This window comes from Pelodiscus sinensis, chromosome 11 (assembly GCF_049634645.1).
Source record: "Pelodiscus sinensis isolate JC-2024 chromosome 11, ASM4963464v1, whole genome shotgun sequence".
NCBI classification, from domain to species: Eukaryota; Metazoa; Chordata; order Testudines; family Trionychidae; genus Pelodiscus; species Pelodiscus sinensis.
This window is the reverse complement of record NC_134721.1, coordinates 3,355,343-3,371,491: the sequence shown is the minus strand read 5'-3', so window position 1 is coordinate 3,371,491 and position 16,149 is coordinate 3,355,343. Positions and strand designations below refer to the sequence as shown.

The window sequence follows — 16,149 nt, the reverse complement described above, 5'->3', positions numbered from 1 at the left end:
TCTTCCGGTATTTATCTGCATCTATACGCGGCCGAATTTCCTCATTGTAGGAGGAATAAGGGGTCTTTTGAAATAGGGGTTTATTTCAAAATTCAGCCGCGTATAGACATGGGTGAATACTGGAAGAGCCTCTTCCGGGGGAAGAAAAAAAAAAAAGCGGAGGAAGTATGCAAATGCGCCGCAGTATTTGCATCCTTCTCCCAAAATTAAAATTGTGTGTAGACATACCCATAGACAGGTTTCCTGGCTCAGAAAGGTAATCTTACTCTTCTGCAGAGCATTTAGTGCTAGTTTCTCAGAGATCAGCTTCCTAATGAAGCAAGAGACAGCCTTCAACCATGGCACCCCACAGTAATAATAACTAATAGCAGCAAAATATGATTTTCACTGAGAAAACAGCAAGAGAAGTTTATGAACAGGTGAGAAGGTGGGTCTAACATGTGGGTTGTGCTCAGCAGGGCAGAGACATTCCTCTTTCTGGGCATGTCTACACTAGGAAATTATTTAGAAATAACTACAATCAATTTAATAATTCCTGAAATAATAAAATCGAAACAGCATGTCCCCACTACGGGGAAGCCTTGAAAGTAGTCAGGGGCAGGCTCCGTTACAGTGGACACACTGCCTTCGACTTAGAGCCCCAGGAAGCACTGGGGAGTAATTACTTCAAATGACTCTGGGGAGTTGTTATTTTGAAATGGCAGCACAGGAGCATCCACACTACTGCTATTTCAAAATAACAAATTCAGAATTAGCGTTATTCCTCGAGGAAAGCAGGAGCACAGATTTCAAAATAATGAGCCCGTTCTTTCGAAATAACGGGCATGGTAGTGCGGACGCACCGCTTATTATTTCAAAATAAAGCCCTGGTGTAGACCAGGGCTCTGGGACGGTGGGAAAATGTCACCATCTGGGCAGTGGAGCAGACGACTGCCTGAGACACTTTGTCCAGAAGGACTATGATTCCCCAGAAGAGGAAAACGATAAGAACCTGTCTGGAAGGCCCCGCCATGAAGAGGGAGCCATCGAGTCAGAGAGAGGGAGACAGACCATGGAGAGTGCAACCAAAGAAGGGAGTATCTGACTGGTCAAGAGCGAATGCCTTGGTGAGCCACAAGGAGGCGCCCCAGTGGTGAGTAGTTACACTTCCATGGAAAATGACCGTTCTTTCCATAATGCTGTCGACTCCGCATAGAGCAGCCTTGATGCTGGTGTGGCTACGCTCTGTTCAGTGCAGGAGATGGGGAGGGGGAGGCCAGAGTCAGCACTGTACAACCTTTACCCACCCACTCCAACCAGGTTTGTACCCTGATGCCACATAGAGGTCCATGAGGACAAGCCAAGGGTTGCCAATCAAACCCAGATCTCTTGCATGGGAGTGCCCTGAATACCGACTGAGCCACAGGGCTGGCCCAGACCTGAACTTTATTAAAAGGAGAGAGTGTGAAATACAATGTTCCTGATTTTTCCACCTACTTGCGCCCATCTTCGTTATCGTCCCTGGGCAAAACAGGTGTAAACCTACCTCTGCCACTGGCAGTATTCTACATCCAGGTTGCATCGGTGTCAATGACCAGGCCAGGATGAAGGGCATGGGGACTCACTCTGCAGCTGAGAGATGCACGTCGGGTTTTAAAGGTTACCTGATACATTTTGCATGGGGGAAGCCTTCCACAGGAAGCCACGTGATTTTGCATGTGGAAGATAAAGGTGTGAAAGATGCACAAATCACTCCCTGGGCAGCGATCCTTTGGCTCAGTTGCCTTCACAAAGGTAGTACGTTCTGTCATTCCCGGAACACGTGGCCTGGGGGGTCATTTTTTTTCCTGTTCAGGTAGGAGAGCCAGGTCAGCTGTCTGGTGGTAGCGCATTGTGCTACTGTGCATAAGGCGGAGCATGAGACTCCAGCTCAGGCCTTCGCATCTGGGCTGGTGGGCTGAGGAGCAACATGGATCATGCATGTCCTGTCAGAGTGGATATGGGAAATGCCATGGTGTTCCCCTGTGGGAAGGAACCCTGAGAGACTCCACCAGGACCCCAGAGGATAGTATAGGAGCAGGAGGCTGGGATAATGAAGCAAGGTTGAGGGGAAACCCTTGAAGCCCAAGGGACTCCAGAGGGCCAGAAATGGCTTTACTCTTATGCCATTCTCTAGGTCGACTTTCCCAACGTTCCCTTGTACGATAAGCTGACTCACCTCATAGCATCAAACGCTGTGTTCTGCCTCTGACAATAGCACATGCTTGATGCTTCAGAAGTGGGTGAGCATCTCCCAGAATGCACCTGGCCGGTAGTGTATTTGGTAGTGTGGTGCAAAATCTTGCCTTCCCCTATAACGATCTACATGATGTTTTGCAGTCCCTCCCTTAGTATTCTTCACTAAGCCTGTGTGCATCTGTAGTGTGTGCAAATTGGCACCCTGCGTTGGCTGACTTCAGGTGGTAGGCTCCAAGTCATATGCTACATGTCCAGATAGGTGGGGTGTGAAGGAACAACTCGTGGATTGTGGTAAACTCATGTAACAAAGTAATGTGTATGCAAAGTCAGTTCTCAGTTGTGTGCCGTCTTGAGTACTAAAAGATTCGGGCATTATCCAGGATTGCAGACCTATGTTTCCTCAAAAGGAAAAACAACAAACCATCGTTTCCATGCACCGTGGTAACAGCCTAAAAGTAGAATTTGACCTCAGTCCCTTGTATTAATCAGAATGAGCATCTTTTCTCCCCTCCATACACTCGCTGCTATTGATTTCCATACTTCTATTCGATTGGCTCCTCAGCGGGTGTAAATCTGCCTAGCTCCTTTGACTTAAATGGAAGACCCTGGCCCAGTAAGTGGAGAGGAAGCGCACATGTGTGCATGGCAGGTCAAAGAAAACTGCCAAGCTACGTGGGAGGGGGCTGCTGTTTCACAGCCCGTTCCCGGGTCCGTTTAGCAATGAAATTCATGGCCGGCCGCGAGCATGTTCCCCCATGCGTGGCCTCTTCCTTTTACGTCGCCTTCGTGCCAGGCGGAGCGGGGGCAGCCTCCTGACGCCCAGCCCGTTACCTTCGGAACACCTTCCATTCAAGCCTCTTTTCAACGTTGCGAAACAAGTCCATGTGGCAGACAGAAAGGAGGGGGCAGCCTGTGCTTGTGTTTTCCAGGCACTGGCATGTCACAGTTTTAAACAAATTGGAATGGCTTGGCTTGATTCTGGTTGGCAAGGCAGGGCTGAAATCCGGGGTCATAGGGCAGAGTGGCTATGGTAATTGAGTCGTATCGCCCGTCGTTTGGCTCTCATGAGCATTAAAGCACATCATAATGGACAAACAACAGTGGTTAAAGCAAGCAGGTAGGATTACTATGTCCTTTTGTCAGAAGTATATAATGTCTTGTAGTCAGTTTTAAAGACTTCTCAACCCCCACTTCCCCCTCCCCCTCCAGCAGTCACCTGCTGAGTAATTTTGTATGCTTAATCTCTAGCCCTTAACTACAAGCTTTCTGCTAATTTGCGGCAAACGGGTCGTTTTGACACCAAACTGGGCAGTAAAGAATCCCTGACCTAGAAAACGCCATTCCGAGGCACTGAAGGCAGAAAAATATTCTTTCAGCCTCCTTGTAAGACATTTTGAATGAGACAAAATAGCTTGGACGAAACCCTGCTGCAGCCTGCGCTTAATGGTTTGCAAGGGAAAGAAAAAAAAAAAAACTTTCCGCACATCCCCGCTGCAACTTCCCCCATAAAACTTGTCACTTCGCATCGCCATCAGCCACCACAACAATCATCATTTCATGCCTATTGCTAATTGCGAGCACAGCTGAGACTCAGCGGGGTGCCCTTGCACAGTCGCAGGCCTTTATACCAGCCTCAATCTGTTCCATGGCACTTGTTCACACACAAAAAAACCTACCCGCAAAGGCAGAAAGAGGCAGAGTCACAGGTTTCTTGTAATCCCTCGGCTACCCCGCTGACAGCCCAGCCCCATACGCATTCCTGGTTTTGTCCTCCCCTTTACAAAAGCTGGAGTGACCTTAAGCTACTAGTATGGGAGCTTTTGAATGAAGAATACAACTCCTTCAGGTGCATTAAAAAGCAGCGCTGCATCTGGCTTCTGCGATGCTGTGTGCAGCACCCCTGGGGTGAACTGTGGCTTCCTGTAACATGTAAAATCTGAGTGTGAACTCAGGGTTCATGGCAAAGAACAGGAGGTCATGCCTCCCTTCAGACCTCGGCAAAGAAAACAGGCATTTGCAGATGTTCTTGGGGATGTGTAATGACACCACCTTCCCAAAAGCCCAGGCACCCAGCACGGGGTTTTGATCAAAACGTGCCACCGTCTGTGTGTGACTTGCAGGTTGATTCGTATCCATTTTTGCAATGTATAGGTTCAGAGGTGAGCCGGCTCCATAGCTCGGACTCAAAACGCTGCTCGTCCAGAAATGAAACCCCTCTTGCTCCGGCCGGCTGGGCGGTTGTCATGGTAATGTTGAAAGCCTACCAGGGGTCGTGCTTCGGCACCGTTTCCTGACTCTCTTCAAGAGATTCACGCTCTGCCTACTTCTGCCCTGGCAAAAGTAGCTGTCGGGTCTGGGGAAAGAAAGGGGAATGCTAGCCTGCCAGAGCAATTGGCATCCTTGGGATGCTTTCTGAAGATGCCAAGCGCCGTGTCCAGTCACTGCCGTTGGAGCGGTTCCTGAAATTCTTGCTGAGAAAAGAACTTAATTTTTAGTCCCTGCCTCGCTGGGGTAAAACTGCCCCTGAAGTTGGCAAGATCTGAGCAGAAACCAAGTTGGGACTCCAGGATCTGACTTGGTGGGAGTTTTGCTTAAGCAAGCAGCTCATGAAAGGGAAAAGCCCCATGGAGGTAAAGCTGGGATCCCAAAGGCCTGCCCTAAAATGGGCCACAGTTAGTTATGTCAAGGTTCAAATGGGTTCTTTACAGCAAAGCCAAATATTATAAATATATTCATGGTGGTGAGACCAACACGGTGCAGCTTTGCATTAGAAAATAAACGCGGCCTAACTGAAGGCTTGGCCTTGGTGAAACGGATCCATTTGAATGCACTTTAGAAATATGCCTGGGTGTTAGGAGCACAATTCCGTGCCGAAATCATTTCAATAAGCACCTACAAGCATTATTTGAACAGCGGTACCCCTGTTCCACTGGGTTATCTCCCACTCTTTGGATTCTGGGAGCATAAACGCATAGTGATAAACATAATTTGTTTGATTAGTTGTGTGTGTGTGTGTGTGTGTGTGTGTGTGTGAGAGAGAGAGAGAGAGAGAGAGAGCATATTAACATCTTTGGGTATGTCTAAACTACATGGCTCCATCGATGGAGCCATGTAAACTTGTTTACCCGACATAGTCAATGAAGCGGGGATTTAAATAATCCCCGCTTCATTAAAATAAAAATGGCCACCGCGCTGTGCCGACAATCAGCTGATCCGACACAGCGCATCAGTCTAGATGCGTTTCGGTCAACAAGGGAAGCCTTTGTCGACCACTCCCTTATGCCTCATGAAACTCCCTTCCTTCTACAGACACATTAACTCTAGCGATTGTTTCAGTATCAGTTTCACTTATAGCTCACTCTCTTTTATGCATATACACAGCTTAGATGCAACAACTGAAGAAGACTAATAAAAATCTAAAAAAATCGATATGATTTTTTTTTTAAATCAGAATAAGTATCTTAACCAGTGTCTCTTGAATTGTATCTGGTCTATTACTTACAGTATTGAAATCCTTGTGAAACTGATTGTTTAGAAATACACGAGACATTTAGGTATGTGTCCGTTGAAGTTTTATTAGCAAATGCTTTAAAGACTCGCATGACGGAAAGAGAGCGATCGAATGTAGGCTGGCAAACTCAACAGCAAAACTACCAACTCTGGGAGAAGAGTGTTGAAGTCGCTGGTAATTGGTGGTGATTGTATTGCCTGGACTGTAATGATGATTGGTTTGGAGAGTAAATATCTGATAGGTGGCTTTGTTTTTTCAAGATTGAATAAACTAGGAATTCACCTTCAGCAATGTTACGGTTCCATGCCTTGCTGGGAATCTAGCCGATCACTTTGGTCCTTCTGAGGGCTGCCATCTTGGATGGTCTGACTGTTTCCGTGGATACAAAGGATGTTCTATCCATTCAAGTCTGAGGTAGTTGTTTTTATGGGATAGTTAGACCCACAAAAGTTTGCATGGCACATTAACAGACAAAAGTAAAGACTGTTCTATGCCTCCAAGAGATTAACCTCTCAGTTAATGCATCAAGAGGCAGCAATAAACAAAGGAAGGTGGGTTGTGGATGGGAAGAATGAAATACAGCGGTGGAAGATCATAGACTGTTCTTATAGCTGCATACGCACCTGCTCTCTGACTGTTGTGTTTAATAGTTGAGTAAAACTTGGGGACAGTCTCCAAACAGGGCGAGTACGGAGAGCAGACATGGAACTGTAACTCAGAGGAAGGAGCCTTTTAAGGAGGATTTTATAGGAGGGGAGTGGTATTTTCTGGCATGCAGGCTCTTGGAAAAGAGAAGACTGAGGGGGGACATGATAGCAGTTTTCAAGTACCTAAAAGGGTGCTCTAAGGAGAAGGGTGAAAAATTGTTCTCCTTGGCCTCTGAAGATAGGACAAGAAGCAATGGGCTTGAATTGCAACAAGGGAGGTTGTTTAGGTTGGACATTAAGAAAACCTTCCTAGCTGTCCGAGTGGTTAAACACTGGAATAAGTTGCCTAGGGAGGTTGTGGAATCTCCATCACGGGAGCTATCTAAGAGCAGGTTAGATAGACATCGATCAGGGATGAGATGGATGGTGCTTGGTCCTGCCGTGAGGGCAGGGGACTGGACTCGATGACCTCTCGAGCTCCCTTCCAGTTCTAGTGTTCTAGGGTTCTGTGACAGCCATACGTCCTGGCTCATTTGAGCCAAGGGCATGGACCATTTGAAGAAATGAAACCTTTTTCCCAGTTTCTTTAGCGTCCTATTTGGGGCATTGGGTTGCAGTGAAGCCTGAGCAGATATCCCCTTTCTGTCAGGAACACAACATAAGCACAGATGCTTAGGGCGGGACCCTCGCCCCTCTCTGGCCACGGCACACCGGACAAAAGGGCCGGAGTGGCATCCAGCAAGAACTGCGCCATTGAAAGCACTGGGGAAGACAGCCCCAACGTTGCCTTCGGAGGCCCCCCTTCCAAAGCCTGGCATAGGACGCGTGCAGAGAATGGGAGTGTGGGCAGGAGGGGTGTGTTGGTGCCTAGCAGCACTGCAGTGCGTGACACAGCCAGGGGGATCCCAGAGTTGTCTGAAGCAGCCATCGATGTAGCCCAGGATTGTCAGGGCACAAATCTGGCTTGGTGCTCCATCACCTCCATTCCCTTGGGCGGTGAGACCTGTGCTGGGCTTCTCAGATCATCAGACACTCACCTGTAGATTTTAAGGCCCAAGACATCACTGTGATCACCCGTCTGACCTCCAGCATAGCAGTGGATTTTGCCTAGGGATCCATCAAGCCCATGCACTCTGAGCACCGGGACTAGAGGAAAACGTCCAATCTGATGTGCAGACTTCAGGTAACAAAGATGCCACCACATCCCTAGGTAAGTTGCTCTGATGGTTAATTACCCTCCCTGTAAACAATGTGTCTTATTTCCAGTCGGAAGGTTTAAAACAAACAAAATCAAGTATTTCTTCATGCAGCGCACAGTCAACCTGTGGAACTCCTTGCCAAAGGATGTTGTGAAGACTAGGACTTTAACAAGGTTCAAAAAAGAGCTAGATAAATTCATGGAGGAATTAGCCAGGCAGGTAGGAATGTCTGTCACGTAGGTTTGTTTGTTTGTCTCTAGCCTCTGTTTGTCAGAATCTGGAAATGGGTGACAGGAGAGGGATCACTGAGGATTACCTGTTCTGTTCACTCCCTCTGGGGCACCTGGCATTGGCCACTGTTGGCAGATAGGACACTGGGATAGATGGACCTTTGGTCTGACCCGGTATGACCGTTCTTATATTCTTAACTGGCCTAGCTTCCACTCCCAGACATTGGATCTTGTTAGCGCTTTCTCCACTAGATTAAAGCTCCCTCTACTGTCAGTAATCTCCTCCCCCAGTGGCATGGACTATAGATGCCAAGTGAAAAAGTAACTCCCCTTCCTTTTCACTGGCAGGTCTTCCGTTCCTTTATCCCGGACCTTTGTTAACAAGACGATTTATCAACCTCAGCCCCAAGAATCTCTGTGTTCTGGAGCCGCTCTTTGTCTGCCCTGGATCTCAGCTCTGTCCCACGAAAGCACACGGATCGTCCCCCTCAGCAGGGGGGTTGGAGCCTACTGCATGTAGAGCACAGAGTGCTGCGCTGGAGCTGTCCGCTGAGCGCCCACGGATGGCCCTCGTCCGGCTAGACAGTGCGACTTGGGGAGGAGGCGGAGCTGCACTTGTCATTCCCAGCTGATTCCAGGGCGAGCCGCATACCCTGCCAGTAGATAACGCTGCTTGAAGGATCACCTGGGAGAACCACTAACTCTTCTCCCCTGGCAAGGGCAGGCCGGCCCGGGGCCCAGGCAGTGAAACGGCCGTCCACACCATCCTCAGCATTGCGCTTCAGTCCTTACTCCTACCCTGGCTCATCTGCTTTCTCTGCTCCTGGGCTTTTCCCTGTTCCCTTGCATCAGGAACCTTCCTTGCAGGTCCCACTCAGACCCCCATCCCGTTCGCTCTCAGGAGCCCCAGCAGCTGTGTGTTTCTGTCCCCACTGAAAAGCAGAGACCTGCCTCTTATTTCCTGCTTCCCCTTCCCAGCAGGCCTTGTTCTCGGTCAATAGCCACATGCTCTGCAAGGAAACCTGGCACTTTGACTGGAGAAACCTTTTGGTCTAATTTTTTAATCCAGAAAATCACTTTCTGAAACCCAGGAGATTTGACTCCCCACCTGCTGATGGGGGCAGGAGCCAGGCGATCTTTGAAATCAGTCGAAAGGCTAGCGCCAGTGGTTTACAGTCCATAGATCAGACCAGTCCTGCTCCGGCTCACCCGTTTGTTCTCCCAGCCGTAGTAAAGGAACCAATTAAAACGAACCAGGGACCCTCGGCAGGGCAGCTCCCATGCACCACTTTTAGCCCGGTCCTCTGGGTCCAAACAGACTCCCTTGGGTCAGTCGGGCAATGTGCCAATCCTGTACTGTTTGTGCATTGCTGTGTGTGCAGGCCGCCTCACAAAACACACTACTAAGAAGGGGGAAAGGGGTTCCAACCATAAGTAGCCCATCGCATGTAACCTTACCACTAGTCTCTCGCACAATAAGCCTCTAGGCACCACACAATAAGCTTGAGTAGGAAAACTCTGGTTCTTTCTATAGAAGGCAGTAAATACAAACATTTACCGCACAGCAGGCAGGCAGGCTTGCTAAATGCTTTGTTAAACAGAGGAGGCTAAGTGTCTTACTGAAAAGCAGCTAAATCTGTAGTCCGTGGTGATCCTGGAGTAGGGTCATGCTACGTCGTAGGGGAGAGTGAAACAGGTGAGGTGTCTCTCTTAGGTCATGTCTACATTTCAAGGAAGATCGATGCTGCCATGATTGATTTTCCAGGGTTTGATTTAGCGTGTCTAGTGAAGACCTCCTAAATTGAACTCAGAGGGCTCTCCAGATGGCGCAGGTAATCCTGCTCCTCATGAGGAGTAAGGGAAGCCAATGGAGCATGTGCTCCCATTGACCTTCCGCTGTGTGGAGAGCATGAAAACGTGATTTAAGGTACATCAACTCCAGCTATGTAATTAGTTGCGTATCTTAAGTCGGCCTTCCCCATTAGCGTAGAGCTGGCCTCAGCTACTTCAGTGAGATCATAGGGCCCTGTCGAGCTAGCTAGAGGGCAGACTGGGAGCTGCTGGAAGCCGTTCATTGACTCAGCCAAATGAATGTGATCAGGAGTCCCGACAGGCAGTGCTGAATGTCACCCCGCTGACTAGACAGGAATAGGTGCAGTATAAGGAGCATTGAACACTGGGATTTGAACTACCTGGCGCTCTGGCTTTCAAGGGCTGAGGTAGGCTGTCACTTTGTGGGCGAGCTGCTGGGCCGTGTTTCTGAGCCTCGCCGGAGAGAAGACTCTTTCGTTATAAACAGTTAAAAGCAAAAAACAGGCCCTTTGCGTTCTTTCAGGTAGGTCTTCACCGAGTCCTGCTCGGCCCTCATTGGGGATTGTTGCTAATTGGCATGTTAATTACAAGCCAGCCTGATAACGGGCTGAAAAGTCACCTCTGCCGCGATGCCTATTAAACACTTGGCCTGAGTTAGGGTGCAGAAACCAAGTGGGAAGGGTGAGCTGGCCCCGAGGGTCCCAGGGAGAATGGGAAAGACCATCTGCAGGCTGGTCTGGAAGGGCAGAGCAGGAACAAAGTTTCAATTGACTTTGGACAGAAAACCTCCCCTGAGTCAGGGAAAAGAGGGGAGTCGGCCAGGAGTAGGTGGATTGCGAGAGCTCGGGAGCCCTTTTTTGGCTCCCTCTGAAAGCCTGCTGCAGACTAGGCAGCAGGGAAGTCGTACGGCTTCCCGGGTTAGGAAAGCAACGACTGGGCTGCACTGACCCCTTGCGAGGCTGGAGGGGACACTCAGATGCCACCGGGAAGGGTGCCCAGGACAGCACCTCGATAAGTCGGTGGGAGGAGCTAGCTGAGGGAATTTGCTGCATCAGCACAAGGAAATGTATTGAAAGAGACCCATTTAAAGGTGCATTCAGAGGCAGTTAGGGTCCAGGAAGCCCTTGAAAGCACAGAACCTGCAGCCATCTTCACCAGGCACCAATAGGCGGGGGGAGGGAACAGCGGCATGTGCATATATCCTGGAGAGAAACTAGTTGGTGAGGTTTAATTGTCCACTCTGACCTGTCTTCCCCATGAAGAGACATCCCCCTCCACGGCCCCTGCAGAGGGACTAGTCGCAGGACAGCATGCATTTGGGAGAAGGGGTAGCCAAGTCTGGAGTGGACGGCCAGAGCGAGACAGCAGGTTTAAGTCCGCACTTCTTCCCTCTAGCGACTCCCCCATCCCATAGCATGGCTAGGCTATGTCTCGGTTGTCTGCTGCTGGGCAGAAACAGATTTGCAAAATCCAACCCCAGCCAGATGCATTAGTACTAGAGAAGGAATGTTGTTAGTGCTGAAGCGTTATACCACCATGGGTCTGGCCAGCACTTTTTTGCACTAGTTTTACACCAGAGTAACTACACTGAAAGAAACAGAAGATGACTATGTAAAGCTGGTGGGACATCAATGCCTTGGCCAATTTTCATTTTTTTCCTTTGCAATTAACCTTTTGGGAGATGGGTGGGGACGGGGGAGGTTGAGTATCTAACTTAAAGATCTGATTGGCTGGAAGAACAGCACATCTCAAATGATGATCCCCAAAGAGGACTAAAAAAGACGCTTTCCCTGATGAGGATTTATACTGCCTCCTGCTTTACAAGAGAAATAAAAATAGCCCAAGTTTGAAGTGAAATTGACAAAAGAAGTGAACATCTAACAGACACAGGGCTGTCTTAGGGAGGGTGGGAGCGGCGCAGGGAGAGTATAAAAAGCATTTTTAACTAGCACTTCTTTCAATTTCCATTGGTCTCTGGGGCATGTATTGGCACATGTGAAGAAGGAATAGTATAGGAATGATGTGTGTGTGTGTGTGTGTGTGTGTGTGTGTGTGTGTGTGTGTGTGTGTGTGTGTGTGTGTGTGTGTGTGTGTGTGTGTGAGAGAGAGAGAGAGAGAGAGAGAGAGAGAGAGAAAAGTTGTGTGTGTACACACATCTCTGCCCAGGTATCTTTTGAATTCAATTTCAATTGTTGTGTTGATCATACAAAATGGAATGCAAACTGGTGATGTCGTAAGATTTGGTTCTCCCCTCCGTACCCTCCCCCCCCCCGGCCTTTTTTTATCCTGCCACTTCGGAGTGGTGCTGAGCTGTCCCTGAGGGAGATGGAGGAATATCTGAGCAGAGCTCTAACCCCATCGCCCAGCAGAGAGTCACCACGCTGCAGGGGCAGCCGTCTGCCAGGACACAGCTGTGAGCATTCTTCACAGGCAAGAAGCAAACTTTCAGCCCTTTGAGGAGAGCTATCATGTCAAGGTCTTGAAATGAGCTCTATTTGCTTTTACACCTTCCGTAATGGGGGGGGGGGGGCAAGTCTGGGGCAGATTGGGCAGCCAATTGTAGGTGCTGTATAAGCTCTTCTCTCCATGTAGCCTTGCCCTGCAGATACTCTGTATTAATATGATCAGGTTGCATTAGAATCCCCCTGGTCAGCTCCTCTTAGGGAATCCGAGTCTTCCGACGGCTGATTGGGTTTGAAATTTCCAAGAAGGTAAGTGGCAAAGAAATCTCCCCACTAGATATGGTTAGTGGCAGGGTCCTGCTCTTGGTGGAGGAGCTGTGAGAAATGCACTGGGATAAAGCTGACATCCTTGCTGGCAAATCAAATCACCGGCAAATGTGACAACGGCCTGACCGTACCGTGCATCGGCCAGAAGTGCTGTTGCTCTCCGTTACCATCCAGAGGTGTTCTCTGAACAAGCTGTGGATGGACAAGCTGTGCAAAAAGTCAGCCGTTCTGAGGTGCAGGTTTTATTTCATAATTCCCTTGCGGGGGGGGGGGGGGGAACCAGACAGGACGAACCTGATTAGAAATAAAGAAATGTTCATTCATTGAATTCTGCTTTTAAAAAATTCCCTAGTAATCCTGTCTAGTAATCTAACAGATTGGCAAATGGAAAAGGTCAGTCCTGATTGTCAGTGCCTGTTTGCAGCTTGTGTTTATTCATGATACTCAGGGGACGTGTTTGCTGGAGAACTCTTGTCTCTCTTTCAGCAATGGTACACCAGCACAATGAATGTCATTTGCACCTGGCTGACAGACCGCATGGACCTGCAGCTCCACATTTACCAACTGAAAACTCTTATTAGGATGGTAAAGGTAATATTTTTTATGTGATTTTGCAAATATCTTCACATTGGAAGCACTACGTGTGGTAGATTTTCTTAGAGGAAATGGTTTCTGCAGCCAAGCGATTAAATCATTAGTTCAAACAGTTTATATTGGATGCATATGATGATACTGCACGTACAAAAAATTAATCAAAAGGAATTTGAGAACTATATAGCTTATAAAAATACACCAAGCAACTATAAAGTAGTTATTTATACTGCAAGGGAAAAATACATTATTGACATTTAACCCTAATGGTGTAATAAGCATTCCAAAAAATAACTTTTTTATGAACAAACATATTGATCACACCAATTAATCCATTTTAACTGGGGTTTAATTAAAAAAATCCAACACTTGGTTGAAGGGAAATATTTACTCCCAGCAATATTTAAATATGTCGTATGCTTATTGTCAGAATGCAAATCATGATTGTTCTCGTAGTTAATTGAAGTCGTTTCTTTTACAATGGGTGTATACAATCAACTCTAAGGGATCACAAAGGTGAGATAACATACCCTGAAAGTAGCATTATTTTTCCTGTGCATGTGTGTGTGTCTTGGACTAATGATAATTATTTCAGTGTGAAATCACAGTGGTTTATGTGAAATAAGATCACAGAAGGGGGTAAATACGTTTTTTGATCATTTTAGGTTCTATTTGATGCTTTTTGGCCTAGTGTTTTAAAATGCTTGTATTTTCCAGTACACCAAGAACAAATCAAAGCGTAACTAAATTACAACTGAAATGTACTACATGTACTTTTCATAAATTGGAACAATAGGCACAAGCAAATAATCTCTTATTTGTTAATTAGCTGAAAATTTTTTTCTGGGTTTATTTTCTTGTAAAGCCAATATTGCTTTTGGGTAGCTGCTAGACCTAATTTGAGAATATTCTGATCCACAACTACTTGCTCCAGTTACTGTTTTATAGTGTGTTATTAAATTAATGGTATTAACGACAAGAGATTTATCTCGCGGTGATCAGTTAACGAGATTCTAAACCTAAATTCAGTTACCAAGAGGTTAATTTTAACTCTTAAGTACCCAGGAAACATTTATAACTTACCAACCGCTTCAGACTGTGGAAGGTATAAACTATTCACTCATGCACGGTGTTTTACAAACATAGTCAGTGTTTCTAATGTGCAGGACTCTACTTGTCTACAAGATTTGAATTTGGTAGATAGGAGTATTTAAAATATATGCATTTCCCTGGAATAAAGAGTTTAGGTGCCATGTAATCATGTCGCCTTTTTACGTGATGGTTAGTTTTCCTCATAAGATATAAACTATGTATGACAACAATACATTGCTAAAGGGAACTGGGTACATCCCAATTGACTTTGCAGCTTGTGCACCGTTAATACACTGGGCCCGATCCTGAAGGCCTTACTAAGACAAAACTCCCATGAAGGGGCCAGAATCTCATTTACACGGAGGCCACTTAACATCTCTCTTGCACCCCTTGTATTGAAAGTTCGGGTTATACCCTATATTGTGTATCTCTGCATTGCCACCGCGATGTACAATGTGCCCTTCGTGTGCGTGAGAATCAGGCTCTTTGATGTGAGTGGAGCGTGTCCAGTTCCAATAATGGCCCCGTGGGGCAGGCCCAGCTCCGCTGTTTGACTCTTGAAATGAAGCATGAGCAATCTCTCTTGGGGTGCGAAACGTGACTTTGCGCTGTTTGTCTCTCCCTCCCCACACGGCACTTCTCTCCTAGAAAACCTATAGAGACTTCCGATTGCAAGGAGTCCTGGACTCCACCCTAAACAGCAAAACCTATGAGACCGTGCGAAACCGGCTGACTGTAGAAGAAGCCACCGCGTCAGTGAGTGAAGGTGGAGGCCTTCAGGGAATCACCATGAAGGACAGTGACGAAGAAGATGAAGAGGATGATTAGATCGTTCTGCTGGTGGACTCGTAGCCAGTGCATGTACCTAGTCTATTGTTCAGTTAGCCACATTAGGAATTTTTCTGTCCGCTCTAAATACCCATGAGAAGTTTACCAATACAATTGCCATTTTAGCTGTGTGATAATAAGATTAGCACCTCTGTTTGATTCATTGGTTTCCTAATTTCATATCTATATGTCCATAAGCAATATGGAGCACCATTGTTTAATACTGTTAATGGAAAACTACATAAAATACGTGCTCGGTGTGTCCCTGTTATAATTAAAGTTTAAATGATGCTTCATTCATGTACTGTATATACATTGATGGTAAATTGTTGTGAAGATGAGTGAACCAAGTACTTTCATTTCTCTGTTTCTCTTCTGTGGATGCCAACTGCTTAAAATTAATAAAAACAGCTTTGTTTTTAAAAGAAAAGTGGGGCTATAAAAAATGAGTGTTTTGTTCTCTGTGCATTTTTTAAAAAAACAAACAAACAGCTGTTTGAATCATTCTGCATCCCTGTTAATAAACCATGCACTTCTCCTTAAAGATACCGTTAACTCGTATCGAGGGTGCATACCAATGGGTTAGTAATTCGGATTGCTATGACAGGTAAATCCTAGCATTATGGATATACCCATGCCATGATACAGTCCAAAGCAGTTGTTTTATGTCAACATTTGCCCCTCTAAGGCTCTGTCTACACTCGCGGCTTCTTGCATAATATGCAAATGAGGCAAAGCGTGCAATATCGCCGAGCCTCATTTGCATACCTAATGAGCCACCATTTTTTTCAGAAGAGGCTCTTGCGCAAGAAGGAGCGTCTACACTGCCCCTTCTTGCCCAAGAAAAACCCTCTTGGGCAATGCCGTTCTTCCTGAAAATTAATAGGTGTAACGGCTTTGTGCAAGAGGGTTTTTCTTGCGCAAGAAGGGGCAGTGTAGACGCTCCTTCTTGCGCAAGAGCCTCTTCTGAAAAAAATGGGGGCTCATTAGGTATGCAAATGAGGCTCGGCGATATTCCACGCTTAGCCTCATTTGCATATTACTCGCGCAACAAGCCGCGAGTGGAGACAGAGCCTAAATGTTACATCCTGTCAGTTTCAAATATCTGTGTTTGTAAAAAGGCGACTTTACCTACAATCTTAGACTATAAAAAGTGTTTATAACAACATAGGACCATTTAGTCCAGTAGATTGTTACCATAACTTAAATTCCTTCGTTTCACTATGTTTTTATATGTGTCATGTACATTGCATTTTGACCAGTAACTGCATGTCCTTGAGTTCCCCCCTCCAG

At 46.8% G+C, this 16,149-nt stretch overlaps 1 protein-coding gene across 12 annotated transcripts in view; it reads left to right on the top strand.

Moving 5' to 3' along the window:
- The window catches only part of CADPS (calcium dependent secretion activator), a 422,307-nt gene extending 406,693 nt beyond the window's left edge, over positions 1-15,614 (top strand). For 6 of the 12 annotated variants that reach the window (XM_075938476.1, XM_075938477.1, XM_075938474.1 and 3 more), the window contains 2 exons: positions 12,832-12,936; positions 14,677-15,614. In XM_075938476.1, coding sequence (XP_075794591.1) covers positions 12,832-12,936; positions 14,677-14,856 — 285 coding nt within the window. In that variant the 3' untranslated portion in view covers positions 14,857-15,614. The remainder of the gene's footprint in view (positions 1-12,831; positions 12,937-14,676) is intronic. The other 6 variants (XM_075938485.1, XM_075938484.1, XM_075938480.1 and 3 more) reach the window with 1 other exon arrangement.
- Positions 15,615-16,149: the final 535 nt, after the last annotated feature.